The sequence below is a fragment of the Rhamphochromis longiceps genome, linkage group LG6 (assembly GCF_057381845.1).
Source record: "Rhamphochromis longiceps isolate RC_006_pf linkage group LG6, R_longiceps_female_GT1.1, whole genome shotgun sequence".
Taxonomy (NCBI): domain Eukaryota; kingdom Metazoa; phylum Chordata; class Actinopteri; order Cichliformes; family Cichlidae; genus Rhamphochromis; species Rhamphochromis longiceps.
The window spans coordinates 38,531,380-38,555,154 of record NC_140562.1 but is presented as its reverse complement, the minus strand read 5'-3'; the positions used below and the strand labels follow the sequence as shown (position 1 = coordinate 38,555,154).

At 40.7% G+C, this 23,775-nt stretch overlaps 1 protein-coding gene across 2 annotated transcripts; it reads left to right on the top strand.

Annotated features, from left to right (window-relative positions):
* The first annotated feature begins 1,078 nt into the window (after window positions 1-1,078).
* rgl3a (ral guanine nucleotide dissociation stimulator-like 3a) lies at window positions 1,079-17,439 on the top strand. Of its 2 annotated transcripts, XM_085410645.1 has the most exons (18): window positions 1,079-1,207; window positions 1,907-2,169; window positions 7,988-8,268; window positions 9,663-9,707; window positions 9,868-10,037; window positions 10,395-10,540; window positions 10,653-10,964; window positions 11,065-11,168; window positions 11,277-11,361; window positions 12,341-12,415; window positions 12,991-13,077; window positions 13,171-13,203; window positions 13,320-13,441; window positions 13,535-13,630; window positions 14,156-14,291; window positions 14,390-14,653; window positions 14,906-15,020; window positions 15,511-17,439. In XM_085410645.1, exons 2-18 carry the CDS (start codon window positions 1,981-1,983, stop codon window positions 15,663-15,665), a joined length of 2,415 nt encoding a protein of 804 aa, XP_085266771.1. In that variant the 5' UTR covers window positions 1,079-1,207; window positions 1,907-1,980; the 3' UTR covers window positions 15,666-17,439. The 2 variants fall into 2 exon arrangements, with proteins under 2 accessions (XP_085266771.1, XP_085266772.1); XM_085410646.1 differs by lacking the exons at window positions 1,079-1,207; window positions 1,907-2,169 and adding an exon at window positions 6,418-6,663.
* Window positions 17,440-23,775: the final 6,336 nt, after the last annotated feature.

Genomic DNA, 23,775 nt, shown 5'->3' with positions numbered 1-23,775 from the left:
GCACCAGGCTACTTTTAGACAATTTGAGAAGGTAACCTCTTAAAGTTGGCATCTATTCATGTCAATGTTAATTGCACTTTATGTATTTATTTATTAGGAATCATGCATATCTCTGCTTTGTTGTTTTTAAGGTTTAGCCAGGGAAGTAGCAGCAGTACTTTGACAAAGTGGCTCACTTGTTTTTTAGACTTTCTAGAGAAAAGATGTCCTAATATTAGACTTCCTTGTTTTTCTTTCTGGCTCTTTCATGGCTATCAGCTCTTCTGGTCGTCTGTGCATGGTTGCAGCGGAAAGGCTATACAGCTGCTGACTGACATCACAACATTGCGTGTGTTTAAGGATGTTTATTACCAAAAAGCGCTGCATTATAAACACAGAATTCATATTTTCTAGTAAAAGAGATGCCCATTCCTGCACTGCCCATTTCTTCTCAATAATTCCTCTGCTTCCTTAATTTTATTAAGAATCTAAATTTCTGACGGGGGCTTGTCTCCTCAGCTTCCTGAAATCTACACATGTATGTCTGCTTTATCGCTGCCTTTTTGCCTTTACCAACCAGTTCGTGAGAGGAGACAGGCATGCTCCTTCTGCTGCAGAATTTGAATCACTGCCACAAGTGTAGGCTCGATTCTTCAGCATCTTATGCCAAAAATGCTTTCTGTTGAACATGCCTCAGCTGTTAGTGGAGGCTTTAGGTGTGACTGCATGCTTGCCTTGCCTTTCAAATGCGAAATAATACATTCCTAGGTAAGAAGAATTATTTAAGGGCTTGGCATTTTACCACCAAACTCTCATCAGTCAAAATGAATTCATGGCAATTTGCACTGTTTAACAAAAAAAGGGCACGTTTTTTGGTTTTTTTTTTACATTTCTGCAGCAGAGGTGCTTATTTCTATCCATGGCTGAGGGGGGGGAAAAGAAGGCAGTGAATTTTTGTGAGAAACGATTAAAATGGGACATAATTACATATCACAGAGAGTACAGCCAAACAAGGAGGAGGCCATTCCAACACACACACACATACTCACACATACACACACGTACACACACGTACGTACATGCGCAGGGCATCATCCACCCACAAACACAAAGAACAATCAGCCCTCGGTGATAAATACCAGAGTCTCTTCCTTGCAAGTTTCACACTGCTCTAAATGAGTATTCTGGTTGGACAAGTGCAGCTCTGAACAAGGATTACTGAGAAGCAGTAAGTGACTGTCGTTTTCTTTGCTTTGTGTAGATGTGATCGTATTTAATATCAGACTGATGAAGATTTTTCTTGGAGATTCTGTGGCCGACGCATTTTCTGCATCTTGCAGGTGTTTCAATATGTTAATTTTGTACCTTATTAGAGAAATATTGAATGGTCAAAATGAAAGTAATATGTCACTCAGTGTTCATGTTTTTGTTTATTGTCTTATGTGCCCATTAAAAGCCTTTTTAATAGAAGATAGGCAGCTTTTAAAAAATCAGTATGATTCCAAAAATGTAAGCAGTGTCATTTTAACAAAGCAAACACTGGCGCATTTCATGTATACACTCAGTATTGGGTCAGTTTTATTTTATTAAACTTAAATTAATTCAAGATAAATGCCCCATATCTTAATGCTTTCTTATAGTTCTTTCTGTTTTTTTATGCTATAGAAGAACAGATAGATGTATTTCATTAAGAAGTGAATTAATCAAATTAAAATGTTTTATGTCATAGTGCAGTGCTGTTTTCTGTTGAATATGATTTTATTCAGCTACCGTTATTCCAGTTTTTAGCACTGGTCTGTTTAATAGATTTTAAAATGGCTGGATATCAGAGGTATCAAGCAGTACTACAGTGTTAGCCGCTCTAGAATAAACTTTAAATGACTGTAAATGTGTGGTGGTTGTTGTCACGCTCTCCTCCATGACACAGATGAGGCATCAGGTGTGGGAGAGGTCTGACGAGGTGTGCGTGGGCCTGTAGCGTGACCGGCACAGAGCCAAAACATGAGGACCATCCTGCCTGTGTGTGGAGGCAGTGATGCCGGGGAACCCCGCAGCCTCCGCAGCAGGGTTGGCAGGATGAAGAGGCTGCTTTGGCTGAGGCAGAGTCAGTGCATGGGCGTTCACATGAACACGGAGCCTGGAGTGTGGCTAAGGAGTTTCCAGTTTTTGGACACCGATGGACAGTGTGAGGTGAGTTTGGAGTTTTGTAGCAATGTTGAGAAAAGGCTGGTGTCACGCTCAGCTTTATGCAATAGTGGGGTGCTATTCTTGGTGCACTGTCAACAACTGTGTTTTACATTTTCATCTAAATAGTTCAGGTGAACCTCCTGAAAGTCAATAGTGAAACTAACCCAAAACATCAGTAACCCCAGTTCAAAAATGCCGTTTATTTTCTGAATAGAAAACACAAGGTATGATTTCTATATAATATGACTCACTAGAACATTACATGAAATATAATCTATAATATTATTACATTTTGAGATTTATATGCCTTTATTCAACTTTTATTTGACCGAGATTTGGATTGTAAGCAATAGTAAACAAAACCAGTACACAACATAAATAAATGAATTACCTATAACATTTGTTAGATTCTGCAATCACAAAGTTGCACTGAGCTGTAAAAGCACTTACAGTCCATTATTGCTAAAGAGTCCTGTGTAGTGGCAAGGCCCTGCCAGCCCTGCCAGTTTATGTAATAACCCACAGCTGATAAAAACAATGATCTGCAAGACTTTTCATTAATGATTAACTGTTAAGATAGTTCACACCATTTAGCAAAATATGTTTTAGAAAAGCACCGTTCACTCTCAGGAGACTTAAGTTTCTCCATATTCTTTGTTTTGTGTAACCAGCAAAATATATTCAATTTCTAGAGAAGAAAGGAAGTTATTTATGCAAAGACTGATCCATCAGTTTCAAACTGGAATTAATTATTTTTCATTAAAGGTTCATTTTTCTTTGAATCATTGTGAAACATTAATAGAAGTTGCCTGTTACAGGTTCCTATATCTCAGGTTAATGTTGCCAACAACCAAACCTAATATTCTTTCTAACTATCATGGATGACTGGGATAAAACTGGAAAACAAGAACTTACTGATATCTAAGAAAGAAGTCAAATATAATAGTTTTAAACTGATTACTTAAAAATCCTGTGTCCTGTGTGTGTGCGTGTGTGTGTGTGTTCATGGGTGGGGTGAGTTCAGCTATTGTCCCGTTGTTTTTACAGTCATGACGTCATCACTAACAATAGCCTTTTAGTAAAACTAAGGAAGAACTACAGTGCATTAGACTCTCCAGAAAATATATCACATTTCAGACCAAAGAAAAAGCCTTTTGATCATGCGTGTTTTTCAAAGCAGTCATCGTTAACTGTTTGTAGGCTGGGTTTTACTTGTTGCCTGCCTGCCATCACATCACCATTTATTGTGTCTAATTAGAAGTAATTGAGGTCTCCCCTTCCTCTGTTTCTCCACATTTTTGTTTAGCCTCTTTCGAAATAGAGGGTGGCTTTGTGAGAGTGAATGAGAGTGAAACTCATTAGGCAAACAAAAAGCTCATTCTTCCTTTTGGGCTTAATGATCAATGACAGAAGCCTGACTGAAGATGCTCCATCCGCTCAGCTTGTGTTTTGCTCATTTGTCAGTTTGTCTCCAAATTCATATGAAAGAATTTCTTTGGTTTTAATACGTAGATGCCTATCGCTGTTTTGTACCTTTTTTTTTTTAAATCGCACACATATTTTTAGAACTACGACCTGTCTTTGTGGTATGTCACCGCGCCTTTAACACGACATTAAGCTCTTGGGGAAAAACTGTCCTGACTGGATTCTTTTATGGTGTGACTGCATTGTTTCTAGTTTTTTCACACTGGCCTAGAATTAGCTTTGCATTTGCAAGATCAATCTTCCCTTAACATTTTCCAAAAACAAAAAAATAATATTTCCTCAAAGAAGATGAAGCAAGTGGAAAGCACTTGGGCCTGTTTAAAAGGAGCGTTTATGTCTATTTACAGCTCTGTATCTACTGGAGTCTATATGATTCACAGTTCAAAACAATCCCTGTTTATCTCGAATTGGATGCCTTTATTGTCAAGAAAACAAAAAAATAAGAAAAGGAAAATAAAAATATATACACATTCTTATATATGAATACATATGCATACACACCTACATATACGTAGGTGGCCAACAAGAAGTCATCATTTGGTGGGAGGCTTCCATTAAATAATTACTGCAGCGATTAACATTCTTCGGGTGGGAACTGGTTAGTTAACCCTGACTGATGCAGTGACTAACTTTTTAAACATTTTTTAAAAATATTTTAAAACCACAATTTCAGAAGCTGCCTCCTGTTGTCGTGGAAGAGATGATCGTCTGTTTCAGAAGTGTCCGATTTTAAGCCTGCATCAATCAGAAAACCAAACAGACCATAAAATAAACTGTAGAGCTCATAGCAAACTAAATGGATTGGGGGTAAACAGCTGTTTAGCTTTAAGAAAACCGCTTATCAGTGAGGCTGTTTGGCGAGGAAAGACTTTCACTTTGCTAGGGACTGGACTCTGGAGCAACAGAAAGGTCAAACGGTCAGATGACTCCACATTTATCCTGTTCCAGTGTGACTGGCCCATTAGGATAAGAACTGAGCTGAATGAGGTTTTCCCCCTTATGAATAGCATCTGCTGTACAAGCCTGTGGGGGCAGTATTATGATGTGTTTGCTTCGGTTAGTCAGGTCTTTAATATTAAATCAACCCTGCCTGAATATAGTGTCTTTGGGACATGCTGGAGAAGACTTTAGACAGTGGTCTGACTCCTGCATCATCAGTACAAGATCTTGGCAAAACACTTAATGCACGTCTAGAAAATAATAAATGTTGTGGCATTTTGTAATGCTTTTCAAAACACTGAAATCTAAAAGGTCCCCAATTAAATAGAGTGTGAGGTTTTGGCCAGACATAAACACAAATCTACATGTACACACAGATATATTCATGTATAAACAACAGAAAGTAAAATCCCCAGAGTAAATTGTAGTAGTAGTATTTCAGTAAAACAGTATAGGATGAGGAGAAGTTCTTTCACATGATTAGGAAGTGTTAAATGCTGTTTCTTAGTCTCGCCCTGATTGGATGGTCCTCTACAGTTTTATTTGCTCTACAATTAAGGCCACCCAGACTTTGAGACAGAGGTTCACAAACTTCTTCTGACATGCCCCCAAAACTGTTAACTTCCCACATAGCACAATTTTTTATCCATCATTAAATGATGATAAAAAGTTTCCTCCTTTTCATTAGGCTGTTCCCTTTAGGGGCTGTCGCAATAGATCATGTGCGTCCATCTCAAAATATTTCTTGTAACCGTGCATCAGAATCCAATATATGTCAAGACATACTGAAAAAGATGATAGTTAAGGAAATTAAGGTTTCATCAAGTCCATCTTTTACTATTTATACCATGGCCAGCAGATGTCACAGTAGTTGCCGATTATCATTGTTTTATGAGTTTTATGTGATATAAATTTGAACATTTCTAAATACTTACTTATACTTATTAGTTATTTAAAAACATATAGCTATGACTCACTATTACCACACATATTGTAAGCCGTCACATTGCATTATGTGTCTGGTACTAACACTCAAATGGCACTGTGGAGTCAAGCTTCCCATTCTAGGAAGGGTGCTGGACCATAACAACATCATGGTGGCTTCAGTGAGGGAGGTGAGGCTAAATTTATGACCAGCAAACATGCCAAACCCATGACAAAATGTGATATCTCTGACACTAGAAGTCACAGACTTCACCTGTAATGGCTGTGCTGGGTTCGTCTAAACTCTTTTAAAGAGTCAAACTCACATCAGTGATAGAATATGAAATCGTTACAGAGGTTTCATGCAAAAACAAGTTGGTTTTTAAGACCATTCTTACTCCACTTTATTTCTCATGAAAATATAAATAAAATAATATTTTTATCCGACATGTGTGCTTTGGAGACTTGGAAACTCAGACAGCAAACTCTATATGGTTGGAGAAATAAATATAGAACAATTTAATACCATTCGGGTAATTATGTCTTTGTGACTCTCCGTGGTTTATTTTACTTGAGTGGCTTTCAGTTTGAGGATCCGGCTTTTAAAAAGTAGCCAGACAGACGGATAGATGGGGTCCTTACTTCCTGATGTCACACGTAAACAGCAGTGATCATATTACTCTGCTGATGCTGCTGTGATAACAGCGCTGGAAACCTTTACAGTATTGCCAGTATCAGTAACAAATTTCCAGTCACAACCTCAGGCTTAACATATGCACGATAGCGTCTGATGCTATTTATTTGGCTAATCTTATTGGTTGTTTGTGTTGAGCCGGCCCACACCTGTTTATTAGCTCCGCCCACCGAAATAACTTCTATTCGTTTTACCCGACCAGGCGTCATTCTAGTTAAGCGACAGTTTGTAAAGTTGTTCTCGCGTATCTTTGTATTTATTTATTATTTTTTTAAAGAGACATTTTCGCTATATTATTTATGAAGGATGAAAGTGTCAGGTTTACTTCAGACTCAAGCCAAGTGTCGAAGACCGTGATTGAATCCTTAAAAATCCACTGCCACGAGAGTTTACACACAGAAGGACTTATTTACCCCAAGAGCAGGATAAAGATGGGAAAATGGCACTTATCCATGGTAGGTCAAATGAACGATCTTCTTTCTGGCATGCATTAGTTATAAGTTAACACATGAATCTGACTGCAGCTTTTTCATTCTTGGTTGTTTTCATTTGTTGTCAGCTTCATGTGAACTTAATCGTGATTCTATGGTGTGCAGGGAAAATATAAAAGTTTCATTCACTGTTGAGTATGCGCTGGTGTCACAATGCTTTGCACACTGGTTTCTGTCATGTGGTGTCAGGTATTTTAAAGAGTGCTCTGCTCCTATTGTCATGCATGCACAAAATAACGCTTGTTTACCAGCAGGATCAGCGAGCCTCATTTCAGGTCTGTGAGTATTAGAAGATGAGGTGACACCCAGATCTCATGGCAAGTTTGAGATTGTTTGCCTGTGGGGTTTGGAACCCAGTTACTGTCTAATGTCTGTGGCTTTGTAAAACACCATCTATTTGGAGTTATAGTTATTAGTTTGAAGGGCTGCTGGATCAGTTTAAGCTAGATCAAATAAGTATTGTTGTCTTTTCTGCATTTATAATTATTTGTGCTTTAAGAGTTGCTCTGCAGTTTCACTGCCTGATCTCACATGTCTTCCATAGCTTATATAATTAATAATTCAGCTGATCAGTGGTCTGTTTAAATTCCTTTTAAAGTAAGAGTGGTAAATTTTTATGCTCTTAAAAATCATCATTGTTGTTTGACTGTCAAAGATGTTATAATGTTGTTGTTTGTCATTAATATGACTAAATTACAAAATTCCAATCTAGAGACATCTGGAGTTTTCTCAGATCTGATGTTAAAATAAGTTTTAAGTTAATCTTTCCATTACAAAATGTCATAATTTTGTGTCACACGTAAAAATAAACCAATGGCCCGTTTTTTCCCCTATTACATCTGACTATTTCTCTAAAGTTTTGGAGGAGGAAATATGAGGTTGTATCTAACTAAGACTTTCAAATTCCTCATCAAATTGTAGTCAACTGTGTCAGGTGCAATGAATCATCCCCATGTTTTTTGGCATAAACAAATACGTCAGTAAAACAAAATTTTCTGTCATTGGTCACTAGGTGTGTGTGTATGTGCGTATGTCATCAGTGAGTTTAACGAAGCAGAGTTCGATCTTTTTAAATAAAATCATGGAATTTGTTAAGTTAATTTTGAAACAATCATCTGCGTATTCCAAGGCTTTAAACAAATTTAGATCACATTTTTTTATTCTCTCTTATACACTGAATGAATTCTGGGGGCTCTGCAGAATCACAAAGACCAGAGCAGAACACAGGAAGAAATTTCATGTGCTAGGTCCAGATTTGTCAGATCATTACCTGAATTTTCTCCTGCAGGACCCGGTTCAGGAGTGGGGCGAAGAGGAGGAGGACGGGGCAGTGTTTGGGATCACGCTACGCAGGGAGCCTGTGCCGACCTCGACCATGGGAGAGCTTCCAATGAGCTTCGTCCAGTACCACACGGTGAAGGTGCGCAGGCTGAAGGCAGCTACCCTGGAGCGTCTGGTTACCCATCTACTGGACCCTGAGAAAAGGGAGTCCGACTTCATCCAAGTGTTCCTCTCCACCTACAGGGCCTTCACCTCCACCAGCACCCTCATTGAGCTGCTGTTTCAGAGGTGAGATTTTGTAGACTTGTGTTAACAGAAAGCATGAGGGTGCTGTCAGCTGGTGTGTAAGCCCGTATATGAGATAATTTTGCTGCTTGATTTAACATGTATAAATGTACACAGCTGGAGTCAGATGAAGGCCTTAATTTTTTGTGAAATGGACCATTTGAAAGACGAAATCAGTTAAGCCCTAATCATCGCTCCTTATCAGAAGCCACAGATAAGAAGGCTTTAATAATTGCCTTCTAACTTATTGACATTTATTTATTATTCCACTTTGTGCTGCTTTTAAAAAGGTCATCACTGCTTACAAATGAAAGTGGAGCGCATGCGTAATAACCAGGTTTACAACATGCCCAGTGCACAAATCAATTTCCAAAGGACAGAGCAGTTTAACAGCCTGTTTACATCGCCTCAGCAGGTTTCTATGACAGGTATTATCGTCATGAACTAAACAAAGCAGTCTCGAGCTTTATTCCATTGTGAAACGATCATGGCTACACCCTCCACACCCAGCAACTATTTACAGTTAACTTATTGATTTTGCCTCAGGAAATACCTTCAGGAATCTTTTGCAAAGTACATATTTCGGAGTTGTGTATACACCAATGTGTTAGGATGATAATAGAAATTATTCTATTCTCCTCCTAATTTCTATTAGGAGGAGAATAGGATGTTCTAAAGTTATAAAACAAACACAGCTCAAAGAAACTTTGATGTCTCTTTTCTTTCTAACTCAACTTTGCTAATTACATCATGTATGGATCTGTGACCACTAGTGTGGAGTTCATATATTATTTGTCAAACAGTCGCCCTCATGACTGCAGTGCTGGTGGCAAAAGATTTCCTGGGAAATTTCTTAGAAGCGATCACCATCAGAACAAACTCTGAATTGTGTTTTCCGTCTTTTGCCTTACAGGATTTTGTACAGGATGTGGCCTTTTGCTGCTGTTGTAAAACTTCTTAAAGAACTATATTTTAACTGCATAAGTTGGGTTGAATTAATTTACCCAGCTTACACAGTCTTTGACTTGCTCCTGTGCTGTGACCACTAAGGTTCTTAAAGTTCTGTTTTGTTCCCTGCTTTCATGCAATAAAGGCACAGGATCCTGTTATAAAACTTCCTGCACATGCGACAACGTGGCACCATTCTCCAGTTTTACTGCACGCATATCATTATTAAACACCATGGGGGGCATTTATCTGTTTACACTCTGTAACAAGGACACGGTGTGTCTGCAGGGAGTTAGAGTGTTGCAGGACATTTCCACAGGATGAACAGTTGTTAAGCTGCAACCCTGGGACTTTCCTTGTTTACAGGGTTTATTCTGTCATCATTCGCTCACTATGTTGTCCTTTTCTGTGGTGATAATACATAATCCTGTCTCCCTTGCCGATTACAGAAATGACTCGGTCACAAACCTGGATAACTCAGTGAACGCGAACAGGTGAGTACAAAAAACAGTTACAAGTTTGTTTGTTTTTTAGTTAATCTGTTGTAAATTATGCATGTGTTCCTCAGATATCATCAAGTCTCATGTAAACTAACCTTGTGGAGTAAAATTAACAATCAATCAGTAATCGTCATCTCCCATGAATCTCCTTTAGTACCTTGGTCCCAGTGATCCGGCTTTGGTTAGAGGAATACAGCGAAGACTTCAATGAGCCCCCTCAGTACCAGGCTCTCCGGACTTTGTGTGTCCACATGCAACATCGGCTCTGCTTCAGATGTTTGGTTCATCATGCAGAGGGCCTGCTCAAGAGGTTCCAGGAACAAGGTAAAAAAAACAAAAAACAGATACATAATGTGTGAATCAGTTTTTATCAGAAGAATTTAGTATAACCTGATGTTCAAGACCTTATATCAACAATAAATCATTTAATTTACAGGTCCAGATTAAGCTAATTACTTCTAATAATCTAATCTTGGCTATTTATCTAAAAGAAGGAAGCTACCTGTGAGATACTTGTTTCAATGACCTCATTGGTCTGTTGATTTTTACAAGGTCATTTTTGCAGCATCTGAAACAGTTCTCCTTATTTACAAATACCGCCGCGGGTTCACGAGTGTTTTCCTTCACGTGTGCATTGAGCTGCACGTTTTAATGTCATTTATGATTTGGCGTATTTGACAGATTGCGGCCAGCCTGCGTCAGAGCACAGCAGTGAATCACTGCAGCAGGTAGATGAAGCCGAGATGTCCACTAAGAATGAAGACAAATACAACTTTATGGACTTGCCCGTGAGGGAAGTGGCTGAGCAGCTGACCAGACTGGACGCTGTAGGTTTCGTTTTTATAAAAAATTGAAGTTCTGTGTTTCTCGGGTGATTGTGGGAGGGGTTTTTTTTTTCTCATTAATTTTTTCCTGTCTTATGACAATTTTTTCCCCCAGGACCTGTTTGTCAAAGTGGAGCCCTTCCACTGCCTGGGCTGCGTCTGGTCCCAACGTGACAAAAAAGAAAACCGAAACCTGGCACCAACGGTCCGCGCCACCATCTCCCAGTTTAACGCTGTCACCAACAGTGTCATCACCTCACTCCTCTGCACATCCCCGCACCTCCCTTCCACTTCCTCCCCTGGCTTGTCACCTTCTTTGTCCTCTAACTTCCTGTACCCCTCCTCTGCTCCGAGCTCACCTTGCATCTTGCGCACCAGCCCCTGTCACAGAGCACGCGTCATCGAGCGGTGGATCGCTGTTGCACAGGTTTGCATCACAAAATATTTAGAGATTAACAAAAAGTTTCCATCCAAAAACAAAATGAGGACACAAGAAAGACACTAACAATCTTATTGTATCTGTGCAGGAGTGCAGAGAGCTGAAGAACTTCTCTTCTTTAAGGGCCATCCTTTCAGCCCTGCAATCCAACGCTGTGTATCGCCTCAAAAAGACATGGGCTGCTGTCAGCAGGTCAGCAAATATTTCATTTATATTACAGGGTTGTTTCACTCAAAAGAAGAATATACTACTGCAGGAAAAAGAAACGATCTTTATGTAATAAATATTTTGGGTTTTCAGGGAAAGCATGGCCACCTTTGACCACCTTTGTGAGACTTTTCCTGATGAGAACTGTGTGCTGACCAACAGGGAGATCCTGGTGGAGGTAACTACATGTATTTTCTACACATACACATGTGGGAGAACGTGGACCGAAGATGAGAGAAGAAAGCTGTTATTAGTACCAAGTGTTCCTGAAATAGGCAGAACTGTACTGCCTTCGGGGTATCTGTATCTTTAGCTCAGTCCTCAGAGAATCAAGGAATACAATAATGAATGCACTGCAGGAAGACATTACCAGGATTCTTCCTGGAATGTACAACAAGAGCCTTGTTTGACTTCTCATAAAACCTGCTTTACTTGTATATGTGCCTCTTGGGTCTGTAATTACAGCTGGATGATGATAAATGTAAACTGTGGTAAATTAAAACCTGACAAACAAACATGGACAGAGAAACACCTTTTAAAAACTAGCCTAGAGAGTGTACTGCTACTTAAAATTCCAGCCACGAATACCAATACAGTCACATGAATTCTCACACAGCTCCGTGATCACATTTTCAAACTAAAATGTTTCAAAGGAGGTCCTTAATCATTTCATAGAGAAGCTTCATAGAGAAGTCCTGTCAAGTGGCCTGTTATTGTTCATTAATTACTTTCTCCTTTTTGATGGTTGAGTCACATATTCTTCTGAATTTAATTCACAAGTCTAAAGGTGTGTCCAGTTCACTTACCACTTTGCTTTTTGTTCTGAGAGCCTTTCCCTGTGGAAAGAAACTGATACGAGTGTGTATTCAATGATACTGCTTTTATCAGTGACAAAGAGAAGCCCATTGTTCTTAGCTGACACTAATAAAACTGCAAATAAAAGTTACTCCCTGGGCATTTGTCCTACTCAGTGGTTATTAATATGTTGAGTGCACATGTCTAACACTCGTTTGCAAGTTTTAAACACATTTGTTCTTCAGAAGTACCCTCCCACAGCACCCTGTTAGGAGGCCCTCAACCCTGACAGGAAGAATTATATAACATGCCTACTTTGTTTTCATCTCACATTACAAACCTGAATTTCCATTTTCCTGTAGGATGGGACTCACCCACACAGCAGTGGCATGTCGGCTGATAAATCACCCCGGCTCTGCTCGGAGTCCAGGCAGATGGTAAGAGGATACTCATCATCATTTCTGGTTCCTCAATTTTAGATTTCACCTAAAAAAAAAAAGTGAATCTGTCAACTAAGCAGGCTGGTAAAACTAAAAGAAAGAGGTCATTTCCCCCCCCATCATCAATTTAGCTTCCTTAAATATCACTTGTTCTCAATTTTAGTTCCCTGCTCAGTTTCTAGATATGTTGCTAAGTTCCACTTCTTGTTTAATAGAAATATATTTAATGGAAATTTTAAATGCACTGACAGCTCACACAAATGTTTGCATGTATGGAAAGATGCATACACCCAAGAGGTGTGTGTAGCATTTCCCACGTCCATTTGTTTACTCAGTCTGGGTGTGGCTGTGTGTAAAATGTTTTATACCCCCATAGTCATGATGTCTATATACTGAGATGCTCTTCTCTCTGCTGTTTTGTTTCTGTGCCTGCTTACGTATTAAATATCATTTTCCCTGGTTTCCTTCTGCTCTGCTCACCACCGTCTTAAAATCTCACTAGTTTTTTTTTCTGCTCATTTTGCGGGGATGTTCTCAGTCTTAAATAATGGATTTGGCTTTTTTGTGCTTAGAACTACAGCAGTGGTGTGGTACCATACCTGGGCACTTACCTGACAGTCCTCACCATGCTGGACACAGCGTTGAACGACACAGTGGACGTGAGTTCTTTATTTGTTTGCCTTTATGGCACTTCAGTGGATCTATTATCCAATATAACTCAGGTTGTTTATTTTTCCCTCTTTTGTTCACAGGGTGGCCTCATAAACTTTGAGAAACGCAGACGGGTAGGTGTCGCCTCCTAGTGGTGTCTTGCATAAATTACTGACAGATTTCTATATGCCGCCTTGTTCTTTCTGTTCTATATTTTAACCTCTGCTGTATTTTATTGTTTCCTTTATAGGAATTTGAGATTCTTTCTCAGATTAGGCAGCTTCAAGCTTCTTGTTCCCACTACCGTTTTCCAGTCAACCCTCGTATCGCCGCCTGGCTGCAGACGCACACGCTGCTCACAGACCAGGAGAGGTGAGAATCACATAAAACCCCTTCATATACATTATGAAGTAGGTTTTGGTGAAGTCCATCATGCCTTATTTTATTTGTTTTTGTCTGTTGTAGCTATGAACTGTCTCGTGGACTGGAGCCTCCAGCTGACCTCTGCCCCAGCTCTCCCAACACATGGAGCAGTTATCTGCTCACAAGGAAGCTCGCCGCGTAAGTTTAAAGTCTGTCGGTTTATTTTTAGGTGCTTTAGAGGTTACAATTTTAGTTAATTGAACATTATTTAGTTAAGGTGGGTGTTCATTTCTGACTCCATAACTTTAGAATGTCATCCTTATTTATCTTACACACGACCAGTCAGTCACTTTAATGCCTCTCTCTGTAAAACAGCTTTCTTCCGATTGGCTGTTCCTCTTAAATAGAAGGTTTTTTAAAAAAGCAGGTGGAGGAGGCTTCATGGGAGCCAAGAGCAGAACAAGAGATCTGAGCATGTAGATCAGTCTGCAGTCTGAGATTTTGGCTCACAGAGATCACTTGTATATACTTTGGCCTCATGATTTGAAGTGTTGGTCATGTTTAACATGAGTATCTACTTTTGCTACACTATAAATATGACACAAAATTAGGAAAATCATAATAGCCACTCTTTAAATTCTGTTTATAGCTTTTTGAGTCAGTTGAATGAAAGCTGTAAGTGTTAAAGTGCTCAGAAGTGCTCAACTCAAATTGCATTTGCAGGTTGAGAACATCTGTCGACACTCCTGTCAGGAAGACCCACGCTGACCAGATCAGTGTGTCGTCTTCTGGCTCGAGCGGTTCAGACATGGAGGACCTGTCTGTGCCTCAGCTCTCCCCCCTCAGACTGAAACTAAAGGTATGAAACCTCCACACTCCTGTATATAGTCAGACAGTATAACGGTTACCGGGGACAAATGTTGTATTCATATTCTTTCCTCGTCTCTCTCCCCTCAGTCGTTCTCGGGCTCCCTTCACAACGTCACAGAAGGCACCTCCTCCGGGTCCTCCTCCCCATCCCTGTCTAGATCCTCCTGCAGCTCCTCACATCCAGACCTCACATCCCCCTCCCTGGTGCTAAACCCAGACCCATCGTCCTCATCATCATCCAGCTGCTCTCCTCGGGCGCTGCCTGTTTACAACAAACAGGTTTCTGACTCGTGTATCATCAGAGTCAGTGTGGAGTGTGTCAGCAATGGAAACGTCTATAAGAGCATAGTGGTACGTCTGGTGATCTGGTATATCTGCTCTTTAAAGGTCAGCCAGAATGTTTTTGGCAAACTTTGTTCTAAAATAGGAAATTAGAAGAGTAGTGTCGGGATTACATGATGAACTTTCTTGTCCCCCTTTGTGTTGACGGAAAAAGTTAGGTGTGTTTTTAGCTTCCTTTTAAGGTGACAGTTCAGCGCAACGTTCAAATTTCAAATGCATCAATGCGGATGTGAAGTGTTGACTCTGTTATTTCCTCTCCAGCTGACCAGTCAGGAGCACACACCTCAGGTGATTCAGAGAGCTCTTGAAAAGCACAACATGGAGGACTTCAGTTGCAGTGACTTCGGCCTCTACCAGGTGCTCAAAAATGGAAAAGGTGAATATCTCTGCTTCACACTTCAATTCAAACAGTCTAAACATTTGAGTGCTGGTGTAACCTGCTCAGAACAGAATGAACCTTTATCAGTGAGGACTTTCAAACTGTGTGTCTCCTCTGCTTTTAGCTGTTTGCAAAAACACAAGAGTATGTTCTAAAAAGTAAATAAATCATGAAATGTGACCTTAAACTGTGCACTGCATTAACTAGATAAACGATATACCAATATTTAATCTCTGAAAGCAGGAAACATTTTCACTTGTGCAATGATATGTTTCACCATCAGTCTGCAGCTTTCCATAAATTAAAATGCAAATCAGCCTCAGCACAAGATGACATATATATATTCTAACTCCTGCTCTTGTAATATTTTAATAGCTTTTAATTTCTTAAATAGACTTGAAGGGCAGACATTATTGGAAATTTGTTTCTGCATTAGTCTTGCAAATGGAGAAAACTAAATGGTACTTTACTTCTCTTCTTGCCACAGAGCTCCAGATACCTGACAAAGCCAACGTGTTTTATGCAATGTGCCCCACTGCCAACTATGACTTTGTCCTGCGCCAGCGCTGGAGGAGCCACGGGAGAAATTTTGGCTCTTCAACCAGCCCTGGAGCTCTGCCCAGGTGCCGCCGTGGAAGGTGAAAAGTATTTGGTCTGAATGAAAGGATCGAAGGACACTTTTTTTAGAGCGAGAGTGGAGCTGTTTATCTGCACCAACCACTTCAAGACACATCTGTGGCTGTTTGCATCTACTTATCAAGATGAGATTGTTACTATGTAGCAGCAGACGAGAGCAGAGATTCCCAGACTTCGACTGAAACATAACCCGGAGAAGTTCTCATCGAAGCTTAATATTCATCAGGAGCAGCACTGGAACAAAAGCGATCCTGTGCTCCTTGAAAAAGTTTGAAGGAAATGTTCAGATATACATAAGACTGAATGCAGAGAATAACCTGAGTAACAAAAAGTGCAATCTCACCAAGGATTGGTGCCACGAAGAACTCTTCAGCTTTCACCGCAGGAGATGACACATATCAGGATCAGCTGGTCTTACAAAGCAGTCCTGTGTCATGACCCAAAATTAACTTGCTGTGCGGCTTCTGTCTGTGACCAGTTTAGCACACATGACACTTTTCTCTCAGCCTGTTCGGCTGCGTGAGCAACAGGGGCTGCTGTTTTTCACAAACCCGGCAGAACAAATGGAAGAACAGTGAGTCAGGATGATTAAATATGAGATGTTCGCTCTCAGATGATGAGCACAGATTCCCAAACAGATCGAGGTTGAATTTTACTCATGCTGAGTGCATTGGATGGAGTGAAGCTCTGTTTAGACCAACACCTACTGACCCTGATGTGGACGTGTCTGCAACAAGTATTCATTTGTTTTGTAGTAAATGATTTCAATATTTTAATGTAACTTAATGAAATCTTGTCATTTAAAATTATTTATAGTGTTTCAGTATTCAGCTTTTAGAGCTACGGTGATGTAGTAAAAACGTGTCTGTATGTTTTTTCATGTTTTCTAGTCTTTGATGAAGTGCTGTAGAAATCATGTTAACATTTAGTTCTCATAAGCTCAACTCAGTTTTGTATCTGTTTGATCGAAGAAAGCTATTTCTCTTTTCTTTTTCTATGTTTCTTTTTTAATTTGCTACGGTGAAATGAAGGACTCTTTTTAAGTAAGATAATATGCACATTATGTATGTTTATATAGTCTGTGGCCTTGCCTGGATTGTGGCATTTGTTTTAAGTTTTAATGCTTACATGGGACATCACACAGATCATTTTCCCCTACCCAAACTGTTATTCAGGTGCCGCTTATGGTCACTAATGTCTGTAATCTGGGGTAATTATAGACCACCAGGCCTACTATAATAAGTCAGTTTGCATGCATCACTGTGCATGAAATTAATCTGAAAAATGGTTCTCGTATGTGAAAATAAGGATGAACTAGCATGTGAATTAAATTAGCAGGTTAGAGCTACTCTGTGAGGCTAATCCTCCTGAAAACTACCAGCCAGATGTTTTTATGCATCTAAGATGAAAATTTAAGTCAAGTTCAAAAGTGTTCAGTCACTGAACGACATAAAATATTTTTTGTTTTGTTTTTTAGCTTTTGCACACTGGTGGGTTGTTTTTTGCAGGATTTTGCATCACCCATTCATTTTAAAGCTTCTATGATCTGGTTTAAAAAAAAATCAAGTGAAAAGTTGGTAGCAAAAGGAGTGGCAGCTGCATTAAATGAAGGAAATGAATTAGCAGGTTTTCATCTTTGTTTGTTTTTTTGCACATCAGAAGTTCGGTATGAACATTTTTTAAACACTTTATTTCAGCAGATTCTTTATTTAAGTTTCATCTAAGCATTTGCTCATAATAACTGATGTTAAATGTTTAGTAATAAAATGATTTTTGTCATAGTGACACTGTAATCAGTTGTTTTAATTTATTCCATTTTTAATGGTGTGACTTCCTTGAACACAGAAGAAATGATACACTCGTCCATCCATCCATCCATCCTCATCCGCTTTGTCCGGGGCCGGGTCGCGGGGGCAGCAGCCTAAGCAAAGAGGCCCAGACCTCCCTCTCCCCAGCCACCTCCTCCAGCTTATCCGGGGGAACACCAAGGCGTTCCCAGGCCAGCCGAGAGATATAATCTCTCCAGCGTGTCCTGGGTCTGCCCCGGGGCCTCCTCCCGGTGGGACATGCCTGGAACACCTCACCCAGGAGGCGCCCAGGGGGCATCCTTGTCAGATGCCCGAACCACCTCAGCTGGCTCCTTTCGATGTGGAGCAGCAGCTGCTCTACTCTGAGCCCCTCCCGGATGGCCGAACTTCTCACCCTATCTCTAAGGGAGAGGCCAGCCACCCTTCGGAGGAAGCTCATTTCTGCCGCTTGTATCCGCGATCTCGTTCTTTCGGTCACTACCCACAGCTCGTGGCCATAGGTGAGGGTAGGGACGTAGATCGACCGGTAAATTGAGAGCTTCGCTTTTACACTCAGCTCCCTCTTCACCACGACGGACCGGTGCAGCGTCCGCATTACTGCAGCTGCAGCCCCAATCCGTCTGTCGATCTCCGGCTCCCTTCTCCCATCACTCGCGAACAAGACCCCGAGATACTTGAACTCCTCCACTTGGGGCAGGAACTCATCCCCGACCCGGAGTGGGCACTCCACCCTTTTCCGGCTGAGAACCATGGCCTCAGATTTGGAGGTGCTGATCCTCATTCCCGCTGCTTCACACTCGGCTGCGAACCGTTCCAGTGCGAGCTGGAGGCCCTCACCCGATGAAGCCAACAGAACCACATCATCTGCAAAAATCAGAGATGAGATTCTGAGGCCACCAAAGCGAAAGCCCTCCGCCACTTGGCTGCGCCTAGAAATCCTGTCCATAAAAATTATGAACAGAACCGGAGACAAAGGGCAGCCCTGGTGGAGCCCATCACCCGCCGGCAATGCGAACCAAGCTCTTGCAACGGTTGTATAGGGATCGAATGGCCCATAGCAATGGGCCAGACACCCCACATTCCCGCAACACCTCCCACAGGACACCCCGAGGGACACGGTCGAATGCCTTCTCCAAGTCCACAAAACACATGTAGACTGGTTGGGCAAACTCCCATGCACCCTCAAGTATCCTGGAGAGGATAAAGAGCTGGTCCAGTGTTCCGCGACCAGGACGAAAACCGCATTGTTCCTCCTGTATCCGAGGTTCGACTAACGGACGAACTCTCCTTTCCAGCACCCTGGCATAGACTTTGGTGAGGGACCAAACAAAGAGCGATTCATAAGACCCTTATGAAAAGGAAACCGAGGGAACAGTTTACCCTGCCCGGGATAGGGTTACCGGGGCCTCGCCCTGGAGCCAGGCCCGGGGAGGGTGCCCGAGGGCAAGCGTCTGGTGGCCGGGCCTTAGTCCATGGGGCCCGGCCGGGCACAGCCCGAAGAGGAGACATGGGCCCATCCTCCCGCAGGCCCACCACCCGCAGGAGGCGCCATAGGGGTCGGGTGCATTGTGTGCCGGGTGGCGGCCAGGAGCGGAGGCCCTGGCGGACTGACCCCCGGCTGCCAAGACTGGCAATAGGGACATGATACACTCGTATCGGACTTTATTCACGGCAGAGAGAATTTGGTCCATATTGAAATGACGACGTCACGCAGTTACTGTAGATTTCCCGTTTCACCGCTTCTCACAGGTGTTATATTGGATTGAGATCTGGTGACTGTGGAGGCCATGAACTAATAGTCATCTTCAAGAAATCAGTTGGAGATGATCAGTTGGAGCTTCATGATGTGGCACATTATCCAGCTCACAGGAGCCACGTGTGGATAGGCACACTGTGATCAAAAAGAGATAGATATCGTCAGCAGTAATACACAGCTAGGCTGTGGCATTTAAACGATGTGCAACTGAACAAAGAGGCGAGAAGTGTGCCAAGAAAATATTGTCCACACCATTAAACCACCACCACTGGCCAAAACCAATGGCAAAAGGTAGGAAAGAGCCATGTTTTCAAGTTGTTCACAGCACATTCTGGCCTTCCATCGGGCTGTTGCAGCAAAAATCAAGACTCAAAGACATCAAGACTTAAATCACCCTTTTCTGCAATTATGATGCTCAGTTTGAACTTCAGCACATCATCTTGAGCTTGTCTACATGCCTAAACGATACTGCCATGGGATTGATTAATTACATATTTGCATTAACAAGCGTTTGAGCAGGTGTACATAAAGTGACTGTGAAGTGTATATATGCTAGAAGCCTACAACACAAGGAAAACATTAGAGTGGCCCTTTAAATGCATGTCCCCTCGTGGGTTTTTTTAACCAGATAGGCTGTTAAAAATGTAACTACCTTAAAATGTGTTTAAACTGGGGGAAAGTTACTGTTTTTGAGACAAAGGAAGTCGGTTAGCGCTCTAGAAGACAGGCTTGTTTTTTACAGTGTAACCCTGCTGGATAAATGATGTGTTGTAGGCGGCCACTAGGTGGCGATAGTCACAAAGACTGCTTTTGAGGCGTTGCTTGGCGCCTTTCAAAAGCAAACAACTGGTTCACCCTTTAGTTAAACACTTCTTGGCCATGGCCTACATTTGATGCAATATCAAACGTGTTCGCTTAAAGTGTTTCATAGGAAACTGAGTTGAAATGAGAATAAAAATAAAAATAAAATAAAAAAGTCCAAAAACCACAACCAAAGAGCAGCAGGAACACATGAGGAAAGTCTAGTCAAGCAGGCCATTCTTCTGCTTCTGCACCCTTTACTCTGATGAGGCAGTGTGGGAGGTCAGAGTTCACACTGACAGATGTGTGGGAGGTTGTGACCTGTCTGGCCAGTTCTGCTGCCTGTGACTACAGCTCTGATGTTGGATTTCCATATTTTAAACTGTCAGTAGCATCAAGCTCAGAGTTACTGAGGTGTTTGTGAATCAAATATATTCCCCTCCTCTGATTATCAAGCTTAACAATACTTTAGATTAAATTTTTTCCTCCCTTAAACTCTTTCTTTTATCTATGAAAAAAACAGTATAAATTGTATCAACATGTTAAAAGATTGCCTTTTCTTTTTATATATGCAGCAGCAGAATAATAAGATGAACTGAAATAATCAGTGGCATGGCCCTTGAGGGCAGAGCCGTTTTCTCTTCCCACTTGTGGTTTTTGGTTTCTTGTTGTCCTCCGCTGCCCCTGACGCCTCAGACTGATTGATTGTTTATGACGTCCGTTTTTTACAGGTCACTTCAGGCCATTTTCCTCATCTGAACTTACTCTGCAGATATTGTGGAATCAGCTGACAGGGTGACTAATAGTAAAGTGGCTTCATGTGAGTGGATATTATTTCATGTCAGTTCAGATTAGTCCTGCTGGGTCACAATACAGAACAAATATGGTTGCTTGAATGAAAAGCATTCAGCATTCAACTCTAAATTGTACCTAATGCTGTAAATTTGTTATTTTAAGAACGAAATGTTTTACCTGGACGTTTTTTGGTGTGTATCTAGCAGAATGCATGTTAGAAGTTGTCATCTACAAAAATAAATAAATAAAATTAAATTAAATTAGTCATTAATTAGCAGCTTTGTTTGTTGGGTTTTTAAAGACACTTACTGGTTGGTTACATATTTTAAAACATTATGAAAATATGAATAGATTTTTTTATTAAAATGGCACAAATGATTTTTTATGCATTATATGTTTAAAAAGTTATTTAAATCCCCATACGATGCTGCTGACTCTAGCAAAACTAATCTGGTTTAATGAGCCTTTGGCTTAAGTTAATGAATTGGGTAATTTATTAAGTTAGGTAATAACTACAATACACAAAGTGTGACAGAGACATGCATGTAAGGCAATTGTTCAGGTTGGGGTCTCACATAACTGAAAAGCTATTATTCATTTAAATCCACTATAACCTAAAGTGTTTTCTTTAATGGCTTTTTCGAACTAAGCCACAGAAAATATCTACATGTATAACCTCACTGTTTTCTGTAGTAAATCCCAGGTCTTCATATTCAACTTTTAGATTTTCTTCAGCTAAATAATATAAATTAAATTAAACAACAATCCCATTAAGACGAAAAGTTATGCACAGTTTCTCACAAGCACAGTCACATACTTATACATTTAATCTAAACAGAGACAGCTGTGTTCAAAGCCACACGCCACTGATTCCACCTTCTCGTGTACATGAGTTGCATGTCTCCTGTTCACTCAGCTAATCACAGATTAGTGTGTGCATGTATTTTTCATAAGCGTGTCTGCAGAATGCATGCATGTGACGTGAGCAAATGTGTTCAGTGTGTGTGCGTGCCCGTGCATGTATGATCACACATATTGTAGATTTACAGTACAGTAGGTCAGTTGGAAAAGATTTGCTCACATGCTCATGGAGACATATTTCTAATATGTCTTTTGTTGTGTTGTCCTGCGTGTATGTGCTTTGCTAGTGTCTTAGCGTGCGTCCTGCAGAGCTCGTGCATCAGCAGGTCTGTGCTGTAACAGTGGACAGATGGGAAACATAGCTGAGACTAATCCAAAGGGGTTAATCCCTTAATAACCAACTACAAATGACTGCAGGTTACCTCACTGATTCCAGCTCCAACATGTTGTTTGTAGTCTGTCGGGCTGCTGGAGCGCCATTAAAGTTTGACTGTGAGGAGAATGCTGACTGGGCATTTATGTGGTTAAATAACACATCGCCAGCTTTGTGCACTGTATTGTGAGTTTTTTTGCAAACACTGCAGAAATGTAGAAGAGCTCACAAAAACAAAAGAAAACAAACACAATGTATGGACATGACCTAAAACATCATCAGAAGTGCAAAAAGTGCATTAAGAGAACCCGTTTGAACAAATGAAGAAAAAATAATATTTTCAGTGATTATTTTATAGAAGAAAAGATGCAATATTGCATATACAAAAGGGTCAAACATATGTGAACCTTTTCTTTTGGTGGCTGATGTGACTCCCTGTGTACCAATGTTTCTGTCATGATTGTATTTGAGTTTCTTTTGTTCAGCTTTTGATTTTATCAATTTTTTTTTTGATTGTCTATGTCTCCCTTTGTTTTTACACAGGGACAATAGATTTTATTATTTTTGGTAATAACTCAATTTTGTGTCTCTGGTTCCTTTGTTGCCTCTGTTTTGTTGTCTTGGAGGCATTTCCCCAAACTAACCGTTTCAAATCTGTGATCTTTGATGGTTTACTGCAATGAACTGCAATGAACTAAATCAAAGACATTTAGTGGAGTGAAATCAAGACTTCTACTTGACAGTGGTGTGTGTGTGTGTGTGTGTGTGTGTGTGTGTGTGTGTGTGTGTGTGTGTGTGTGTGTGTGTGTGTGTGTGTGTGTGTGTGTGTGTGTGCGCGCTAAGTGTTGCTGTCTTGGTGCACGTGGATAGTGCTTGATAGTGTTATAACGCTTTACTGCAAACGTAATGTCTTGTATTTAAAACAAAAAGCCAATTTTGTCTCATCTGTTTATTCAGTAAAGTGTAAAAACTGAGGTTACACCATCATTAAGCATCATTCTGATGGTGGACTGATGATTGATAATAGCCTATATAAAAGAGGCCTTTAGGTTCTTCAAAGCTGCCCTGGGCTCCTTCATGACTTCTGAAGTCGTTGCACATCTTGCCTTTGTGTGAGGATGACAAAACTCTTTAATCTTTTCATGTCTTTCACTTTATCTGATTGTATATTGAATTATCAATGTATTCAATTACTGACTGAATTATTTCTAATGGCCTGAAGAAGGCCATTAGAAATGCACTGGGCTGCAAAAATAAGTCCACAACAGTTGTACAACAGCCCTTGGCTCCTTTCTCTTGCTCTCACTAAACACTTTCCTGAAGATTATGTTCTTGCTGAATTCAAGCCATACTGAAAACAACATGAACATTTTGAAGTTTATTAGTGTCCAGAAAGCCTGCTTTGTGACTGACAACCCACTACTGCTACAGGCCTGTAGTCTTCCTCGGCTTCACAGCCAGATCCATTCTTTTGACATCTGGTTTCAAAAAGCTGAGATAGCGATAAGGAAAACGCTCACCCACGGTGGCATCATTCATTAGTACATTAGTAGTCTCTTTTTAAAACTTCTAGTGATTCCTTTTATTTGCTTTGCAAAGATCATGCTTTGATAGTTCACCATTCCTTAAATAAAAAGACTTAAACCTGAGTCAGTCAATAACGGGAAACCCCCTGACTCCAATTTATCATCAAATGAACTTTTAATCATAGAGGTCTGCATG

What these genes read in the sequence shown, in the direction of transcription:
- rgl3a (XM_085410645.1), top strand. Translation starts at nt 1,981, where the DNA reads ATGAGGACCATCCTGCCTGTGTGTGGAGGCAGTGATGCCGGGGAACCC. An exon ending in ACTTTGAGAAACGCAGACGG is followed by an intron (nt 13,204 to 13,319) that starts GTAGGTGTCGCC and finishes TTTCCTTTATAG; the next exon opens with GAATTTGAGATTCTTTCTCA. An exon ending in CCCTCAGACTGAAACTAAAG is followed by an intron (nt 14,292 to 14,389) that starts GTATGAAACCTC and finishes CTCTCCCCTCAG; the next exon opens with TCGTTCTCGGGCTCCCTTCA.